General features: G+C 36.5%; 3 protein-coding genes across 3 annotated transcripts in view; 1 reads left to right on the top strand and 2 right to left on the bottom strand.

Moving 5' to 3' along the window:
• Positions 1-2,042, bottom strand: part of prex1 (phosphatidylinositol-3,4,5-trisphosphate-dependent Rac exchange factor 1) — a 96,238-nt gene extending 94,196 nt beyond the window's left edge. Inside the window, exon 1 of the mRNA XM_073818975.1 lies at positions 1,517-2,042. Within this exon, the coding sequence (XP_073675076.1) occupies positions 1,517-1,660 (144 nt within the window). The 5' untranslated portion in view covers positions 1,661-2,042. The remainder of the gene's footprint in view (positions 1-1,516) is intronic.
• Positions 2,043-6,095: 4,053 nt separating this feature from the next.
• tmem81 (transmembrane protein 81) lies at positions 6,096-6,878 on the top strand. Its single transcript, XM_073818660.1, has one exon. The coding sequence runs from the start codon at positions 6,096-6,098 to the stop codon at positions 6,876-6,878; it is 783 nt and encodes a 260-aa protein (XP_073674761.1).
• A 1,650-nt stretch (positions 6,879-8,528) lies between these two features.
• On the bottom strand, positions 8,529-17,960 carry stk38a (serine/threonine kinase 38a). Its single transcript, XM_073818862.1, has 14 exons — positions 17,905-17,960; positions 16,729-16,865; positions 16,259-16,310; positions 15,972-16,094; positions 15,771-15,854; positions 15,572-15,695; positions 15,318-15,472; positions 14,953-15,055; positions 14,612-14,673; positions 14,283-14,400; positions 14,086-14,209; positions 13,787-13,882; positions 12,188-12,282; positions 8,529-11,195 (listed from the first exon to the last, which is right to left on the bottom strand). Exons 2-14 carry the CDS (start codon positions 16,857-16,859, stop codon positions 11,059-11,061), a joined length of 1,404 nt encoding a protein of 467 aa, XP_073674963.1. The 5' UTR covers positions 16,860-16,865; positions 17,905-17,960; the 3' UTR covers positions 8,529-11,058.
• Between the last annotated feature and the right edge of the window lie 207 nt (positions 17,961-18,167).

The following is an 18,167-nucleotide window of genomic DNA, read 5'->3' as shown; positions in this document are numbered from 1 at the left end:
CTAAACTGCCACAGTAAGGCTGACGTCAACAACTGGCAGCTTCCTCACAAAGCCACTGTACTCCAAGAAGCTTAACAGTCAAATATGATTATGAGGGATTGTTATAAAACTGGCTTAATAACTGTAAGGCTGCTAACCCTTCATTGGCATGTCTGTAAAACCTCTCCAGTTCGTTTGATCCCGTTAAATTTATCCTAGGATCAAGAGGTTTTCGGGACTGGGACAAATGCGCTAGTGTGGAATGTGAGAAATGCGTGAAAAACTGAGTAACAGCGCTTATTAATGTTAAACTAGTTATAAAACACTAAACTATGTAGGAAGGTTGGAATATGAATGGGTTTATGATGGTCTGTTCTTAAATCCAGGCATGCTATGTCATGATCTGATGCTAATCAGAGCAGGAAAACACACGTCAAGTATGCCAAATCTGGAGCTTTCAAACATTTTCTGTGTTTGTATTTTGCTTGTTAACATACTTTATCAGTGCATTGAAATACTGAGGAGGGTCAGTGGTGCTCTGGGCTGAGCTGGATTGTATGCTGATGAGCACAACCCTATCTTATCAAAAGACAAAAAAACAAGTGCTCTTAAAGCTACAGGGGATTTACTAGCTAGATTGCCCTGAAGACCCTGAAGATCCCACCTCTCACATGAGCCGCTGCTGATTTTATGAGACAGAGCTTATAAAGGGAAATGGTACATGACCAGGAAATACACTCTAATTTAAGTTAAAGCTTGTTTGAATGTCTAAAAAGGCAGTAAAAGTGACAGACTCTTGTTTCTCGGTTTGAATGTGTTCATACTTCAGTCATCTCCAACCAACGGAGAACAGAAAAGTATGACAAATGAAAAAACTTAGAGTTACTCTTAATCAGAGATGTGTAAGAAGCTTTAAAGTGGCGTTTGGTTTCAATTTGGATTGTTTAAAAACCAATTTAACTAAGAAAACAGACATTTAGATGAATAATTCTCATGCTTTTCTGCTCTTTTCTGTGGATGAATATCATATTAACAATGTTTAATGCTACTTAAGTGGTTTACCCTCAGTATCATTTTTGTGTGCGTTTAATAAAATAAATGATGAAATGGGTACCTGAGCTGTATTGTTTAGATTGTAGATGTAAATAAAGCAAAAAAGTTTGAAAAACACCCACTTGGGGAAACAGCAGTCCCTATTAAAAACATCATTAATGAAAACCCCCAAGAAGTCCCTCTACAAAACAGTCCCTTGTGTTTCATGTTTTGTTATTTAGAAACGTCACTAAAAATAACCTTGTCAACACCATTTGTTTTAGAAACGCTGCCTGTTTTGTTGTATTCTCCCTCTTCCTCTTTCTTGACGCCAGTACAGTGACTAAAACTCAGCTTGACAGCTTCACCAGTGCCCGTTATCTCCAGTTTATGAGCCTGTAAACGAGACTGTAACAATAACCCTGCGAATGCAACATGTACTCAGCCACATGGGTGCTCAAACTGCAACACTCAAGAGAGTTTAGATTGAACCCAGTCCACTTACCGACTGCAGAAATGCCAAGTTTCTCACGTAATCCCGTTCGGTGTTCAATATCTCGTTTAAAACGCACAGTCTCAGGCGAAGCTGTCGGTCCGAGTCCTTGCCGCTGAGGTCCCCGTTTTCTTGTTGACTGTCCTCCTCGCTCATTTTTTAAAAACCCTTGTGGAGAAGCTTCCAAACAAACAACAGTATATGGCAGTTGTGCGAAAACTGATGTGAAGATGTGATCATTAGCCTAATCCATTTGATAATCCGTCACACGCTGCACGCAACCTCGAGCCAGGATGCGGCAGGGGAAAATGTTATATTGAAACTGAAGAAACTTCTGTAAAAGTAGCAACGCGCAACATCGAAGTCAACCGCAAGGCAATTTGCATCTCATTAAAACACTTTCCGTTTAAAAGGTAAACTAGAGAAGTAGCCCCCCGACTGCCTGCAGCATAAGTGAGGAAAGTGGTCGGAGGAGCGAAATTATGTGAAAAATGGGAGTGCACGTGAAACGGTCAGTAGCCGTGAAATCACTGGCAAAACCGTGCAGTAAAAGCCGAAGTAGCGAGTTCACGAGAGCTCAGTGTAGACTACATGAAAAGTGAGACGGTTGTGGGAGCTGAAGAGAGAGAAGCGAGTCTGCCGCTGAGGGACCGTCTGCAAGTTGCATTGCTTGAAGAATCACGTCTTCAGTTTAATGAACTGATCCCTTCCTATCTTTAGATGTGTGCTGTGAGAAGATAGTTCCTTCTGATCTCTGGCACCATGTCTGATGCACTCAATATGTATTTATTTATTTAAAACGATTTATTAAAAATGAATCGCATTTTTGGGATGTATCATTAAAATACTTTACTAACATGAGATTAAGACTCACATATGTGACCCTGGACCACAAAACTAGTCATATGGATTATTTTTTTTATTAAGATTGAAAGCTGAATAAATGAGCTTTCATTGATGTATGGTTTACAACTATTTGAAAATCTGGAATCTGTGAGTGCAAAAAAAAATTTGGCGTAAAAGAAAAATCGATAATTTTGACCCATACAATGTAATTTTGGCTATTGCTACAAATATACCTGTGCTACTTAAGACTGGTTTTGTGGTCCAGGGTCACATATGTTCTAAAAAAGCAGTCATATTCTACATGGGCGCTGCCATGTTGATATCAAATGACCAGCTGCTTACTCGCACGAAACATCAAAACTTAATTAAAAAAAATTTACGTATTAATCCAGTTTTTATAGTATGACACAAACATACAGTTTAAGTATAAAACCTCAGCAGTTAGTGGTACATAAACTTGTGGTACGTTCATCCTGGCCAACAGGTGTCAGTATAAAATCTAAATTCACTGCCAAAAGCTACCTCCAATTATGCATACTTCCCCACTATCCACCTTTTTCTTCCCGTAAGAGTGCGCACTATTTGTAGCTGTACAAAACATTTTGTTTTGCTGATTGATATCGCAAATTGGCGTGTCTCACCATATTATTTTAATAAAGTATCTTAATTATGAGCACACTGGTTTGTAGTGGAAATAGTTTTACCATTTACTGCACATTGTTATTCTTCTCATTATTTCCCTATAGTGGCTAATGAACAGGAAGTCTTGCCCATAGGCTTACTTCTGCATTAAAGAATAAGGAGGATACAGAAGGTGAAAAGAGTATTTGAAAGGAGTAGTATGTCTGAATTCAAAGTATTCATAAAACAGTAGTCACAAAGTTCCCACAGTACTACAGTAACACTTTATTATCCCATTAGGTGATGGAAGAGGAGTTGTGAATGGCTGTGTAGTGACGCTGGAACTGCAGACCACATGATAATAACAACATGACAAATGGATTACATACTACACCTATAATAATTCATACTATATAAAATGTACTTTTTTATTTTGGACACAGCTTAAATCACTTCTGTAAGTAAAAATTCAGTGTAAAAACACACATATCTGTTTAATTCTATCATTAAAGCCATTAGAAATTGATTTTGGTTAATGGTTACAGGCCTACCCTGCTGGAAAACAACAATAGAAACCAGAATGTGTAATGGTTTTATTGGTTATAATGGGAATTGTACTGGTTTTAATGGAAACTGTAATGGTCCCTTTAGGTCTCTACTGGTAATTGGTCAGATTCTATTGGTGGCTTGTTAAAACCAATAAATCCTAATGGAATATGTCCCAAAACACACAACAGGAAACCATTTTTAATGGTTTGTAATGTTAAAAAAATGGTATTTGTAGAAACCATTAACATTTCTGTGATGGTTTCTATCGTTCTTTTAAGTAAGGTAAATTGTGACAGTCCTAAAGGCCTAAATTTGGCTAGCTATAGTGAGACTAGTGAGAAATAAAACATGTATCATCATCTGCATGGAATGATTGTGGCATCCCTGCAGTTTGAAGGGATAGTTCACACAAAAAATAAATTCTGTTGTCATTTAGTCGTATGCTATGTCATAGGCTTTTCCTTCTGTGAAACATAAAAATAGATATTTTGAGAAAAGTCCACACAATGGAAGTCAAAGGTCACCAAAACTGTTTGGTTACCAACATTTTTATAAATTATTTTACATCATACAGGTTTGTAAGAACATGAGGGAGAGTAAATGATGACAGAATTTTCTTTGGGGGTTGAACTACTCCTATAATGCTTGTTTGTTCTGATATACAGGAGTCTGTCAAGTCTTTGCTCGTACTGCCTGTGCCCTTGAGGTGATGCTTCCTCAGCATGACAGACAGCCATCAGAGCCTGTCCACATCCTGTTTACCCAATCACAAAAGAAGTTCTCTATCTCTGTATCTTTCTCTCACAGAACATATTTGCCCACCAAACCACCAGACTCCACCAAATGAATGGGCAAAAACGTAAAGGGCAAGAATGACTCGTTGGCCTGGTTTGAATCACTATTACCCCGCAGGAGTCTTTCAGCTCCAGGCATTTCATAGCTGTCTGACATTTGAGAGGTGTCCGTAACCTCGGGTTCTGCTTTACTTGGCTTGAGCTCTGCCCACACTATCTGTACATAGCCTAATAGAGTTGCCAATGTATGCTTTGACATAACTTAAAAATTTGTGTTTTACCAGTAACTTACATGAATATACTTAGCACAAATATAATATCACTAATATATTACTTATTTTACTACATCTACAGCCGTAACCGAAACCATTTAATCACACTGCATTCGTTCCGTGAGACTGAGCGCCATCTTGCGGCAAGATCGAACACAAACAGTGTAATTAAAAAAACACGATTAAATATTTAACAAATAAAAGACATTAAATATTTAAAACAAATAAACAGATATTTTAACCGACAGTTACAGCATAAATTTCTTTTAAGTACGCACTTTCCCGCCTTAATTCAAACGCACGTGATAGAGGCAACTGTTGAACAGACGTTCAATATGACGTTATAAAGAGAATGTAGAATCGAATCTTAGAAGATTCAAAGCTTTTTATCTGTACTTTCTCACATCTTTTGAACACACCAATAAAGGTAAGACCCACATAGCCTATTCTCGTTTTTGAATGATAAGTGAAATATCAAATACATATTTTTCTTCCCATAGTCCTAATTTGGAACATAAATATTCAGATTTGCTAAAGAAACACTGCCGTTTAAAATCAGTAGCCTAAGATTTTGTATGTTTTATAAAGAAGTCTTTTCTGCTCATCAAGGCTGCGTTTATTTGTTTACAAATACAGAAAAAAACTGTAACATTGTAAATATTATTGGAATTTAAAGTAGTGTTTTTCCATTTTAATATACTCTAAAATAGAATTCATTCGTGTGATGTAAATCTGAATTTTCAGCATAATTAGTGTCAAATAATCCTTCAGAAATCATTCCAATATGCTGATTTATTATCAGTGTTGGAAACAGTTGCTTCTTAATATTTTTTGGGGAACCTGTGATACTTTTTCAGGATTCTTTAATGAATTAAACATTAAAAAGAACAGCATTTGTTTAATATAGAAAACATTAGTAACAATATACACTACTGTTCAAAGTTTGGGATCAGTAGCCTACTTTTTTCTTTCTTTCTTTGAAAGAAATTAATACTTTTATTCAGCAAGGATGTTTTAAATCAATAAAAAAGTGATAATAAAGATTTATATTAGTAGAAAAGATTTCTATTTTGAAAAAAAGCTTCTTTTTAACTGAAATCCTAAAAAAGTATCACAAGTTCCAAAAAAAATATTGATAAGTAATTGTTGATGGAAATTCAGCTTTTCATCACAGAAATAAATTAAGTATATTAAAATAGAAAACTGTTATTTTAAATTGCAATAATATTTCAAAATATTACCTTTTTCTGTATTTTTGATCAAATAAATCGAACTTTGATTAGCGTAAGAGACTTACTTAAAAAAAAAAATTTTTTTGCATGGCAGTGTATGTGTATAAAAAAAAATTAAATAAAAAAATGTTCATGTAAAAAATACTAAAAATGGAAAATCTAAATCAATAAATAGATCAAATAATTTAGTTAAATAATAATAATAAAATATTCTCATTCTGAATATTTTTTTGCAGCTTTTGCTGGTCGCTGCTTCTCTTCTGTGTCAAAAGTCTCAATGGTTCTTTCAAAACTTTGTCTGGTGTTGCTGCACTGGATGTTCCTGCACTCCCCAAGCATGTGTGCCACTTTAACTAGTGCCGAAATGCAAGAACTGGAGAAGATCAGCACGTGGGTCATCAGTCGCAGCTTTCCCTGCAGTGCAACCTGTGGACTTGGCCTCCGAAATCAAGAGCTCTGTCCTATTGGGGGAAAGAGAAACATCTCCAGCACTTCCTGCAAGATGAGGACCATCCGCTGCCTAGACACCTGGCAGTGTGGACTAAAGACCCAAACAGCAACTGCTGGTCAGCGCCTGGTGCTTGATTGCTTAGAGGAAGTGATGGAAGCCATGGGCCGCTTCGCCTTTGTGGTGTCTTGGCGGTATGCCCGTGGAATCATCACATCTGATGACTCATTATTCACCCGGTATGAAGCCCTGAGCTTGGACAAGGTGGTGCTAGACCCTCTCAGTGAAGAGGATTCTGGGACATACCGCTGTGACGTACTGGACACAGACAAACGAAGAGTGAAGAGAATGTATAAAGGGGTAAAAGTGTTATCGCCCAGTGAGCTGAGTTTAGACTTTGCTAAAGGTCTGATTCACTGGGAAAACCCCGAAAGCCGGTTTCCTAACAAGACAACCACAGGAAACCCGTTTCCCAGCAGCACTGTCCGAAACATGGCGCTGATAAGCGTGTCCATATCTGCCGCAGTGGCGGCACTCATCCTTCTGACGCTGTGGGGTTTCTACCGAATACGACTAAGAAGAACAGCGCAACTTTCCCAGGACAATATTTGAAGATTAAACATTTCAAAGATTAAAAAAATCTAATTGATTTCTGCTTCCTGAATCACTTACTAAGCCACTGATGAATAGAAGTGTTAAAAATGAGTTTGACCAAGTCACAAATGCGTGGGATTGAAAAACATGTTTAAACTATTTGTGTACTATTTATAGAGCAGAGCTGTTAATGAACTGTTAAAAAGTTCACATTCACACGTGTTAAAAAAGGACAAATAGTTCACTTCATCAACAATTGGTCAAGTAGTCACAGGTTTCTAATTTGGATACCAGTTAACAATGCTTAAAAATATCCCTTGAAGGGACAGTTCACCTAAAAGTGAAAATTCTGTCATCACTTGTTCAGCCTCAAAAGTTGTTCCAAACCTGTATGAGTTTCTTTCTTCTATTGGATTACTATTGAATCAACCGCTGTTGTAATGCACGTGATTATCTTTAAGTAGGGCTGCTGCAAATACAAGTTAAAAAGAGAGCTTACCAAAAAATGATAATTTGATCATCATTTACACACCCTCAAGTTGTTCCAAACCTGTATGAGTTTCTTTCTTCTGTTGAGCAAAAAAAAAAAGATATTTTGAAAAATCTTAGTAGCCAAACATTCTTCAAAATATCTTATTTTCTGTTCAACAGAAGAAAGAAACTCAAACAGGTTTGGAACAACTTGAGGGTGTGTAAATGGTCATTAAATTATTATTTTTTTGCCAAGCTGTCTCTTTAACTTGTATTTGCAGCAGCCCTACTTAAAGATAATCACGTACATTACAACAGCGGTTAATTCAATAGACAAAAGAATTATCATGATGATTTTTTTAGCACCTGAGTCTGTAAAAATTATATAGATACATAGACAACTAAATTATACATCATACATTTAACATATTTTATAGTGATTTTCCTGAATTAAATAAATCTCAAGAACTGTATGTTCTTTAATAAAAACAATTGGTAAGGGGACTTTTTTTTTAAAAAAAAAGACACTACCAGTCAAAAGTTTTTTAACAGTAAGATTTTTAATGTTTTTTGAAGTAGTATCTTCTGCTCACCAAACCTGCATTTATTTGATCCAAAGTACAGCAAAAACAGTCAAATTTTGAAATCATTTTACTATTTTCAATAACTGTTTTCTATTTGAATATATTTTAAATGTGATTTATTTCCTGTGATCTGTATTTTTAGAATAATTAAGTCACACGATCCTTCAGAAATCATTAATATTCTGATTTGCTGCTCAAAAACATTCTATTCATCAAGGAATCCTGAACAAAATCTATGCAACTGTTTTAAACATTGATGATAATAATAAAAATGTTTCTTAAACAGCATATTAGAATGATTTCTGAAGGATCATGTGACACTGAAGACTGGAGCTTAATGTAGCTTTAATCACAGAAATAAATTATATTTAAAAAAAATATTCAAATAGAAAACAGTTATTTTAAATATTACAAATATTTCAAAATGTTCCTGTTTTTGCTGTACTTTGGATCAAATAAATGCAGGCTTGGTGAGCAGAAGAGACTTTAACAACATTAAAAAGCTTACTGTTTAAAACATTTGACTGGTAATATAAATAAAATAAATAATATATTTTTTAAGGAACAAAATGTTCCTATGTAGGAGCACGAACAGAAGAGCCTCACACACTCATTAAAATGAACTGGTATTTTATTCAGGACGTTTAACAGGTCAAAGTGTGCCCACACCTCTAAAACAAACTCTCTATCAGACAAATAAACCAGTGAAAGGTGCTCTGTGAGCGCAGGAAAAATCCACAAACACCCTACAACTCAAACTTAAGGCAGAGAGAGGACAAACGCCCAACTCCCACAGCAGAATGTGACATCAGTGAAAACCGGAGCCGTGTTCAAAACCATACAGAAGCAGGAATGCCGTTGCAATTGCATTTGCAATTTAGATTAACAGCAAAAAAAAATCTGAGATCTCCTGCACGGATAGTTTGTGAGCACTAGCGCCAGTGTGAATAAATTCCTTTTTACACATTGGTGTAATTATTTCTTTAGCTCTAAGCAAGTAAATATAGACCCCAAAAATCTTAAGACTAGTCTACATCTGGTTAAAGTGAAAAAAAGTTGCAGAAAGAATTACAAACTCTCACAGGCAAACAACAGAACAGTCATTCAGTGTGTATTCAACAACTTGACAAGTGTGTGTGAGTGTATTTTAAATATACATGACATTACAACTAGCAAAAGGTGCATTGTTAATCTTCAAGAATCTTCAAGAAGTGTCCTTTTTCCTCACTGAGAGAGAAAGTCCTCACTTTAGGACAATGATGCAAGCAAGATTTTCAATCAGACACGCTAGTCTCATGATCGTTTTCAGCATGTGAGATACAGCAACAAAAGATCCAAAGCAGCTCAGCCTGTGATCTGCTTCTTGTAGACAGTGTATAATTCAACTGAGCTATCATTCATAAGCAATAACCATGAAATCACCCTCACATATTTCCATTCAATGCAAAAACAAAGCAGCACAAAGAAAATCAACTCACTCAAAGCTCTTTCACTTGTCCAGGACACAAAAACATGCATCAGGCCGACTCTCAGACAGCATGAAAATCTTCAGCCATGACTATTATATATTAAAAATAATAATAATAATAATACACATCCAGACCTACGACGGTCACATATTGCTTTAAACAGGATTTAAAAAAAACGCACCATTCAATCAATTTCATGCTACTTTCCATATCATCTGTAGCATACTAGAATACAGTAATCTGTTATTTGAGATTTTTCTCTAGTATATTGTGTTCAGCCGCTCACCTCAACATCTAACAAGCAATCCCACATACGAAACCTTTGTCATGCTGTGCAGCATAAAATCTAGTCGCCAAATCACCTGCCCAAGCATTTACGTGAGGGCAGCCAATCCTAAATGAATGCAAGCCTCAAGATACATTCGTTTTGGTCACAGAAAGAAGACATATGGGTGCTGATTGTAGAAATATGACTCGGTCATTCACTGTCTGAAATCTTGCACACTTCTGAGCCAAGTCAAAGCCATCACAAGCAACATGCTGATACAAGCAGCTTCCAATAATGCAGACTGATTGGAGCCATTGTGGAATGAATATTTTGCTACAATGTTAACAATAATTAATGCTGTGTGAAAGCCAAAGCCAAAGCATCCATGACCAAACAACATCGAGAGTCAAGCCGATTAAAAGTGGCGCTTCTTTGGTAATATAAAAAATTTGCATTGAACATTTCATCCCCATTTTAAAATGGAAGACTCAATCAAATTCAAATCCCTGAATAGTGTTGTTATTCTCCTCAAGATGCAAAAAATGTGGCTAATGTTCCTCAAACATCAGCAATGAGCAACAGCATTAGCACCAAGCAATTTCTGAATCAGTCCGTGGCTGAAACTAGCCATTAAATAATAAACAAACGCTGGTCCGTAGAATTTACTTGGTCTTTGACATCAGCTGGTGAAGTTTCCTGGTATGCTGATGAATTTGGTTTGATTGGCAAATGCTTTCATGATGTTTCTGCTGGTATAAGGAGGATCCAAATGTAAGGCAACATCTGCAGCTCTGGGAGATCAGACTGACTATAAAGCCCTATGTTTGCCATTGTCGCTGAAATCTTAGATGGTGAGCGCAATAAGAAAAAAATTCAAAAGCAGAGGAAGAAAGTAAAGTCTTTAAAAGTATGGATCTTCAAAACACCCATCTTATTTAACACAAGGGACATTTTCAGTCTTTAAGATGTGTACAGCAGATGTGGACACGAAAAATGCTGAGAAAGGGATTTACTAGTTCTTGGAAATAGTAAATCGGTGATCCACGCAATTAAAACCAATATGGGTATAGGAGATCTAACTAGCTTCCGTTCAAGCCCTTTTTTCACCAGTGTACTAAAATATCTCCATTCCAAAATGTACAAAATCTGGCAACCTAAAAGATGATTGCCTCCTTAAAAATTAAAAAAAGGGAAAAGCTCAGGGTGACAGAGGAAAAGAAGCCCTTAGATAAGACACTCAACGTGTCTTTCTACAGATTGAGTGCGGGTGGAATCCACATCCGTAAATGGGTAAGTCAAAACAGGAAATGGAAGATGCAGACCCCTCAGACGTGAGGAAGAGCAATGGAGAACGTCTCCTTATGGAAAAACATCCAATGACAGAGTGCAGCAAGTTCTATCGAAGTCTATCTCTTCCCAGTTTTCATGTATGATGGGATGCCTCCTCGTGCGGTCAGCCCCTCGAAGCGCTTGTAGGTGTAGTTGATGAACACCCAGTCTTTACTTTTCAGATCTGCCTCAGTGTGGTTGGACACAGGAGCGACTTTAGAAAGAGAGAGTGAGAGTAAGTAATGTTATATTGTTTTGAAATACATAACTGTCCCAAAATACGTTAAAGGAGAAGTTCACTTCAAGAACAAAAATTTACAGATAATTTACTCAACCCCTTGTTATCCAAGATGTTCATGTCTTTCTTTCCCCATTTGTAAAGAAATTAGGTTTTTTGAGGAAAACATTTCAGGATTTCTCTCCATATAGTGGATCTCTATGGTGCCCGTGAGTTTGAATTTTCAAAATGCATTTTAAATGCAGCTTCGAAGGGCTCTAAATGATCCCAGCCGAGGAAGAAGGGTCTTATCTAGCGAAACAATTTCTTAAAAAAAAAAATAATTATATACTTTTTAACATTAAATGCTCATCTTGTCTAGCTCTGCATGTACTCCGGTTCAATACCGTTAGGGAAGGTAAAAAAACAACACCACCAATTTCATTTTCTCCTCCAACATCAAAATCATCCTACATCGCTGCAGAAGTACCGACCCAGTGAACATGCAAAGAAGATCAAATGCCCTTTGCAAAAAAAAAATTAAACAGCGATGTAGGGTGATTTTGAAGTTGGAGGAGAAAATGAGATGGGAGTTTTTTGACATACCCTAACTGCCTTAAACCAGAATACACAGAGTACACACAGAGCTAGACAAGACGAGCATTTGAGGTTAAAAAGTATATAAATTGTGATTTTTCTTTAGAAAATAACCGAATGTTTTGCTAGACCCTTCTTCCACTATGGCTGGGATCGTTTAGAGCAGCCCTTGGAAGCTGCTTTTTAACTGCATTTTGGAAGTTCAAACTCGTGGGCCATAGAAGTCTACTATATGGAGAGAAATCCTGAAATGTTTTATTCAAAAAAAAAAATTTTACGACTGAGGAAAGAAAGACATTAAATTCTTGGATGACAAGGGTGTAATGTTTTGTTCTGGAAATGAACTTCTCCTTTAAGGATTTTAGTAAGCATATAACTAACTAAAAACACACCTGAAGGCTGGAGAATGTCTGACTCAGGAAACTCGTCAAAGTTGGAGGTGTCGTCAATGCTTTTGATCTCAATTGGAATAGCCGCTGGTCTCTCCCTGAAAAAAAAAAAAAAAGAGCAGCAAATTAGCATATTGGAATTCTTTCTGAAGGATCATGTGACACTGAAAACTGGAGTAATGGCTGCTTAAAATACAGCTTTGCAATTAAAAGAATACATATCATTTTAGAATATGTTAAAATAGAAAAGCTGAAATGTTATTTTATATTGCAATAGTACTTTCACATTATTACTGTTTTGTCTGGATTTTAAACAAATAAAGGAGGTGACAGTCTTGGTGAAAAGACATTTCGCTAACACAAAAATAATCTTACTGGCCCCAAACTTTTAAATGATAATGTAAAAATGTGCTCGGTGTGCAAATTTCAGGCATAGACCCATATAACCTAGATTTCATTTAATAAGCAGTATACAGACCTAAAGAGCACACTGCACGGAAAAATGTATCTCACAGTGTCATGTGCTCTACTCAGCTTCCAATTGTAGTGTGATGAATGAACCAGCAGTAATACAAGAGCCAAAATTATTGTTTTATTCCTGACTGATTATCTGACCAAAGTAAATTTTTAAACAAAACTGGATTGAAATTGAAACAATCAATCAATCAATAAAAACAATTTCCTGAATGATAACTGGATACCACTACCTGAATTAAACATGCAATGTAACAAGGTCATGTGACAATGTAGCATGTAACCGTTTAAAATATTTATGATGAAACAATGCTTTGCACTTCACTTTTTTTACACAAATTGGAAGGCAACATATAGGAAAGATAAACCGCACAATATATGTTTTCACTCAAAGCCCAAAAACAATTTTAGATATCATCTAGAAAACTTATATTATGCAAGTTCACCCAAAAATCAATATTCTGTCATTAATTAATCACCCTCATGTCATTCCAAACCAGTAAGACCATCGTTCATCTTCAGAACACAAATTATAATTTTTTGATGCAATCCGAGAGCTTTCTGACCCGGCATAATCAGCTACCATGTTCAAGGCCCAGAAAAGTAGTAAGGACACACTGACACAGGAGCCAGCTTTCTGACACAGAACGTCCATCTTTCTTGGTTCATCGTCTGTTTATTATGGATTAAATAAGTAAGGCTAGGCAAAAATTGTAAATCATTCTCTTTGGCTCAACAGTTGACACGGAAGAGAAGAAATTGTTGAATGAAGTCATTATTTTATTTCTTTGCGCACAAAAATTATTGTTGTAGTATTATAAAATTAAGGTTGAACCACTGATGTCACATGGACTATTTTAACAATGTCCTTACTACCTTTCCTGGCCTTGTACGTGGTAGTTGCATTGCTGTCTATGCAGGATCAGAAAGCTCTCCGATTTAATCAAAAATATCTTAATTTGTATTCAGAAGATAAACAAAGGCCTTAAAAGTTTGGAAAGGCATGAAGATGAGTAATTAATTTCAGATTTTTCATTTTTAGGTGAACTATCCATTTAATAGTAAGATGACTTCATTACTCAATACCAGGTTAATCTGTGTGTAAGTCTACATGTGACGACAGTATACCTTATATGGTCATAGTCCACTCCCTCAAAGAAAGGGTTAGTCTTGATCTCCTCCACTCCGGTGGCTCCAATCCTGTGCTCACTCTCACAACAGAACCTGGTGGAAAACAACAAAACATGAGGTGAACACTGAAGAAAAACAGACTTAAAATAAACCAAGTCTCAAAATGTGGGTTAGCAGCATAGTTAATGAAAACAAAATGCAGTGGATTCAGAAAAGAGCTACATCTAAGATAGAGTGCAAAATAAAGGTAAGGACAAGGTGAAAATAAAGCCCTATAAAAAGGAAGAGAGCTAAACCTGAGAATCATATCCTTGGCTTTTTCTGAAATTGGGACCTCAGGTGGAAAGGTTAAAGTTTCCCGCCAGTTCATCACTTTTCTGTAAGTTTCCTGAGGCGTCTCAGAGCAAAATGGAGGGTAGCCTGAAAAATACCCACACAAACACTTTAGCCACATATCAAAATAAACAAACTTATTTTAACTTATTCAACTCACCTATCAGCATTTCATACATAATGACACCCAAACTCCACCAATCACAGAGCTTGTTATATCCATTTTGCATAAACACTTCTGGAGCGATGTAGTCAGGGGTTCCAACAGTGGAGAACGCCTGAGAAACAAACAAACCCTTTTTTTCTACTCTTTTACTTACTGACACAACACAAAAAAACATTGTGAGATGTAATAGATTACACAAGACTGCATCGTACTTTTACAATCATCGGCTATCATATTAAGAACACATTCATTTCACAATAACTTCCTGAACAGTACCCACCCACTATGTGTAGAACAGTATTGGGTCAAGAGGAAACTCTTACCAACTGTCTCCTGTTTCGCTTCCATGTTTCTGCTTTCCTTTTTGAGTTCATGTTCTGGAACGCTGAAGAAAAAAAGAAATACAGTTATTATCACAGAATCAGCCATGCAAACCCTTGATTATTTCATCTACAAGAGCACTCAAAAGTGTTTTTTTTTTTTAAGAAATTAAAATTCAGCAATACATTTTAAAAGTTGAAAAGACCCTTATAAATGTTACAAAATGTTTTATTTTAAATAAATGCAGTTGAACTATTCATCAAAGAATCCAGAATAAAAGAACCATGGATAAAATTAGGCAGCACAACTGTGTTAAACATTAGAATGATTTCTGAATAATTACTGAAGTCGTTGGGAAGGCTGTGATTAAGGTTTCTGTAGAACTCTGTGCGGTGAGCCTTCTTCAGACCAGTGCATAGGCCAAAATCGGACAACTTCACGTGGCCCTGAAAGAGCAAAATGACATTGTGAATGACAGTCACTCATTAGATTAAGGTGCTAGGCTATTAGATTAAGCTTAAAAGTTTTACGTTCACATCAAAGTTGTCTATATGGAGGCTGCAAGTCAATACTAAAAAATAGAATGTAATAATATTACTCTTTTTGCACCTACTACAAAATCACTTTGCAACATTTTTTTTAAAGATAATTTACATTTTTAAAGATTTTGATGATCCTATTCAAGTACTGTTTAATATATATTTTTACCCTCGAGTCCAGCAGGAGATTGTCTGGTTTGATGTCTCTGTGGATGAATCCCAGCTGGTGAATGGAGTCAATAGCCAGCACAGTCTCAGCAATATAAAACTGTGTGGCCTCCTCCGTTAAAGTGTCTTTCTTCATCAGTAGAGTCATCATATCACCTAAGCAAACACACATAACGGTCATCCCGTGCAGCACTAGTGCCATCATTTTGATGGTAAAGGTTTCTTTGAAATGATCCAACATCTTCCTGCACTCACCTCCAGGCAGAAACTCCATGATGAGGTAGAGGTTCATCTTATCCTGAAAGCTGTAGAACATCTTCACCACCCAAAGACTGTCTGCCTCTACAAGGATGTCCCTTTCTGCTCGAATATGACCAACCTTGAATAGAAAAGAGACTTGTTAACAAGGCAGGACATTAAATGTGATGTGTGGACTCCATTAATGAAGACTCACCTGTTCCTTCTCAAGCATATCAGCCTTACGCAAGATTTTCATGGCGTAAACATGTCCTGTGTCCTTCTTCTGAACTAGCCTCACCTAGAGAAACAAAGAGGATTATAAATGTGCTAAAATATCTCTAAAACACTAACGCTCTGCATTGTTGTTTATGAAAAAGTCCTTTAACACCAAGCCTGAACAGAAAGAAGCTCATACCTCTCCGAAAGCTCCTCGGCCAATCACTTTGAGTGACTCAAAGTCCTCTAATCCAAGCCGTGTTCGTTTAAGACGAAGAAACTCAGTCTCTTTCCTAGCATGCTCAGATCGCCGCATACGCTTCTGCAGGACCAAAGAAAGCAGAAATTAAATCGAGCACGAAATTACATTCTGAAATTCTGTGTGTTTTAATATTTCACAAAACCACCAGTAGCTAGATCAAGACATTTGTAAATGTAAGCAGGAAAATGCCTTCAGAAAAAAAGCAGCATTTCAGAAAAGCTCACCTCATCATCACCTAGTCCCTCTTGGTCCATGACCTTCTCCAGTTTCTGCTGCCTGTAACGCATAAAGGATAACTTTTAGACATGTGATGAAACACTAGCACCAAGGGGCAGAATTGCTTCATCAGTCCAATGAAAGGTGTGGCTCTCTACTCTGACATCATTTCAAGAGGGCCCCTGGAATTTTGGGAGGTTCTTAAAGAAACAATCAGTGACAATGACAGATAGTCGTCTCACCATATTCATTCAAACCTACAGTATGTGAAGAATTACATGCATTTGTCCACATGCGTAGTGATTCATTTAGACCTGCCAAACTTGTTCACTAGTGAAACTTAGCACAACTGCATTAGAGAAAATATTGCAGAAGTCCTAAAGATTTCTCTCTTATTTGAAATAGTATGCTGGCTACAACCAAGTCCAAAAAATAGCATTCAAACTAAGAAAAGGTTTTTTGCTTTTTTGGTTCTCACCTCATTTCTCTTTCCTCATGCTGTGATATCAGGTTGCTATAAAAATTTTCCAGCGTCACTTTGGCCATGGTGACTCTTTCCTTAGTGTGGTTGCTCATTGAGGAGCAGGTAGTCTGACTTGTCATCGCCATGGTTAGCTGGGCACAAAAAAAAAAAAAAATCTTGCATCAGATTGAACAGAATTTGACATGTTTATTTATAACTGCAAATAGGAAACAAAATAGACATGGATATATGCATTGCCTCCATCTATTTAATTTATGAAAGGAGCTTTAAATTTTTCAGATGCCTCAGACACCCAAATTTGTTCATTCTTTCCATTACTAGCTTCACAGTGGCGTCTTGTGCAGGTATTCAGTGAAAAGCAGCATTTTACATTAGCTGCAACATTTACACTGCAAGCCACAGTTCTTTAACACTCCATCTTCTTACTTCCCAGAAATTCCATGCCTGTAAAGTCTGACTGGCCCTTTGTTGTGCCCTGGCCAAAACAAGCATTAAATACCGGCTAAAGATGTATATTTGCTTTACTCTGCTTGGAAATTCAAACAAACGCTATTTTTGAGGTCTGACTCAACTTCCACAGCTGATGTCACTGAGACTGAGGTCTGGACAGAAGAATTTGCAGACAGCAAGGGGATTTTTACTCTGAATAAATCGTATGACTAATAAAACAAAATGAAACAAACATGACAACGAAAATCCTAAAGACATAAACCCGTAATTTGATGAGCAAAAACTTAATAAAGTCCATCAGGGAGAAACTCGACAGACGGGAAAAAAACAAACAAACAGATACTATAAACACGCACACTAAAGTTTGTCAGTGCTAACCCACTCTTTTAGTGGGTTTATTTAGCACTTCTGTGATTTTAAAAGTAAGGGTAATGCATTCTTATAATTCTAATTATTAAGGCTTAAAGCCAAAGTACCAAAAGTAAAAGATACAATAACTATTCTCAGTAGTGTTGTAAGACTGTCAGTTTGCTAGCAGCAACCGCTAACTGTCTGTTCAGACTCATCTGCTCTCGTAGCAAAGTGTGAAAAGGCTGAAATCCAGCTTAATTTCTAGTAAGAGCTCAAGCGACTTTGGCAAAGTATAAAAAACAACCGAAAACAAAACTATTACTTACTTGTAAACTATGTGTTAGTTTGAAATAATACTTGTTTGCTTACCTTCCACTCGACCTCAAACTGACTTGAGCTAGTGGACGACAGACATTATTTCCTTCTTCCGGGTTTGGGCTTGAGTGGAGAAGGGAACAAAACAAAAGTCCCCTATCTGTCGTCTAAAATGTATTTTCTAAACTAGATACAATTTATCAATCTTTCTTTGATTCATTTACTTACTGAAAACAATTATCCTTCATTTCATCCACACATTTTTATACAAATACCCACTTTTGGGTATGCCTGCCCTGCACACTCATGTGTTTTTT

Source organism: Garra rufa, chromosome 15, assembly GCF_049309525.1.
Source record: "Garra rufa chromosome 15, GarRuf1.0, whole genome shotgun sequence".
Classification (NCBI taxonomy): Eukaryota; Metazoa; Chordata; class Actinopteri; order Cypriniformes; family Cyprinidae; genus Garra; species Garra rufa.
This window is presented reverse-complemented; position numbering and strand designations above follow the sequence as displayed.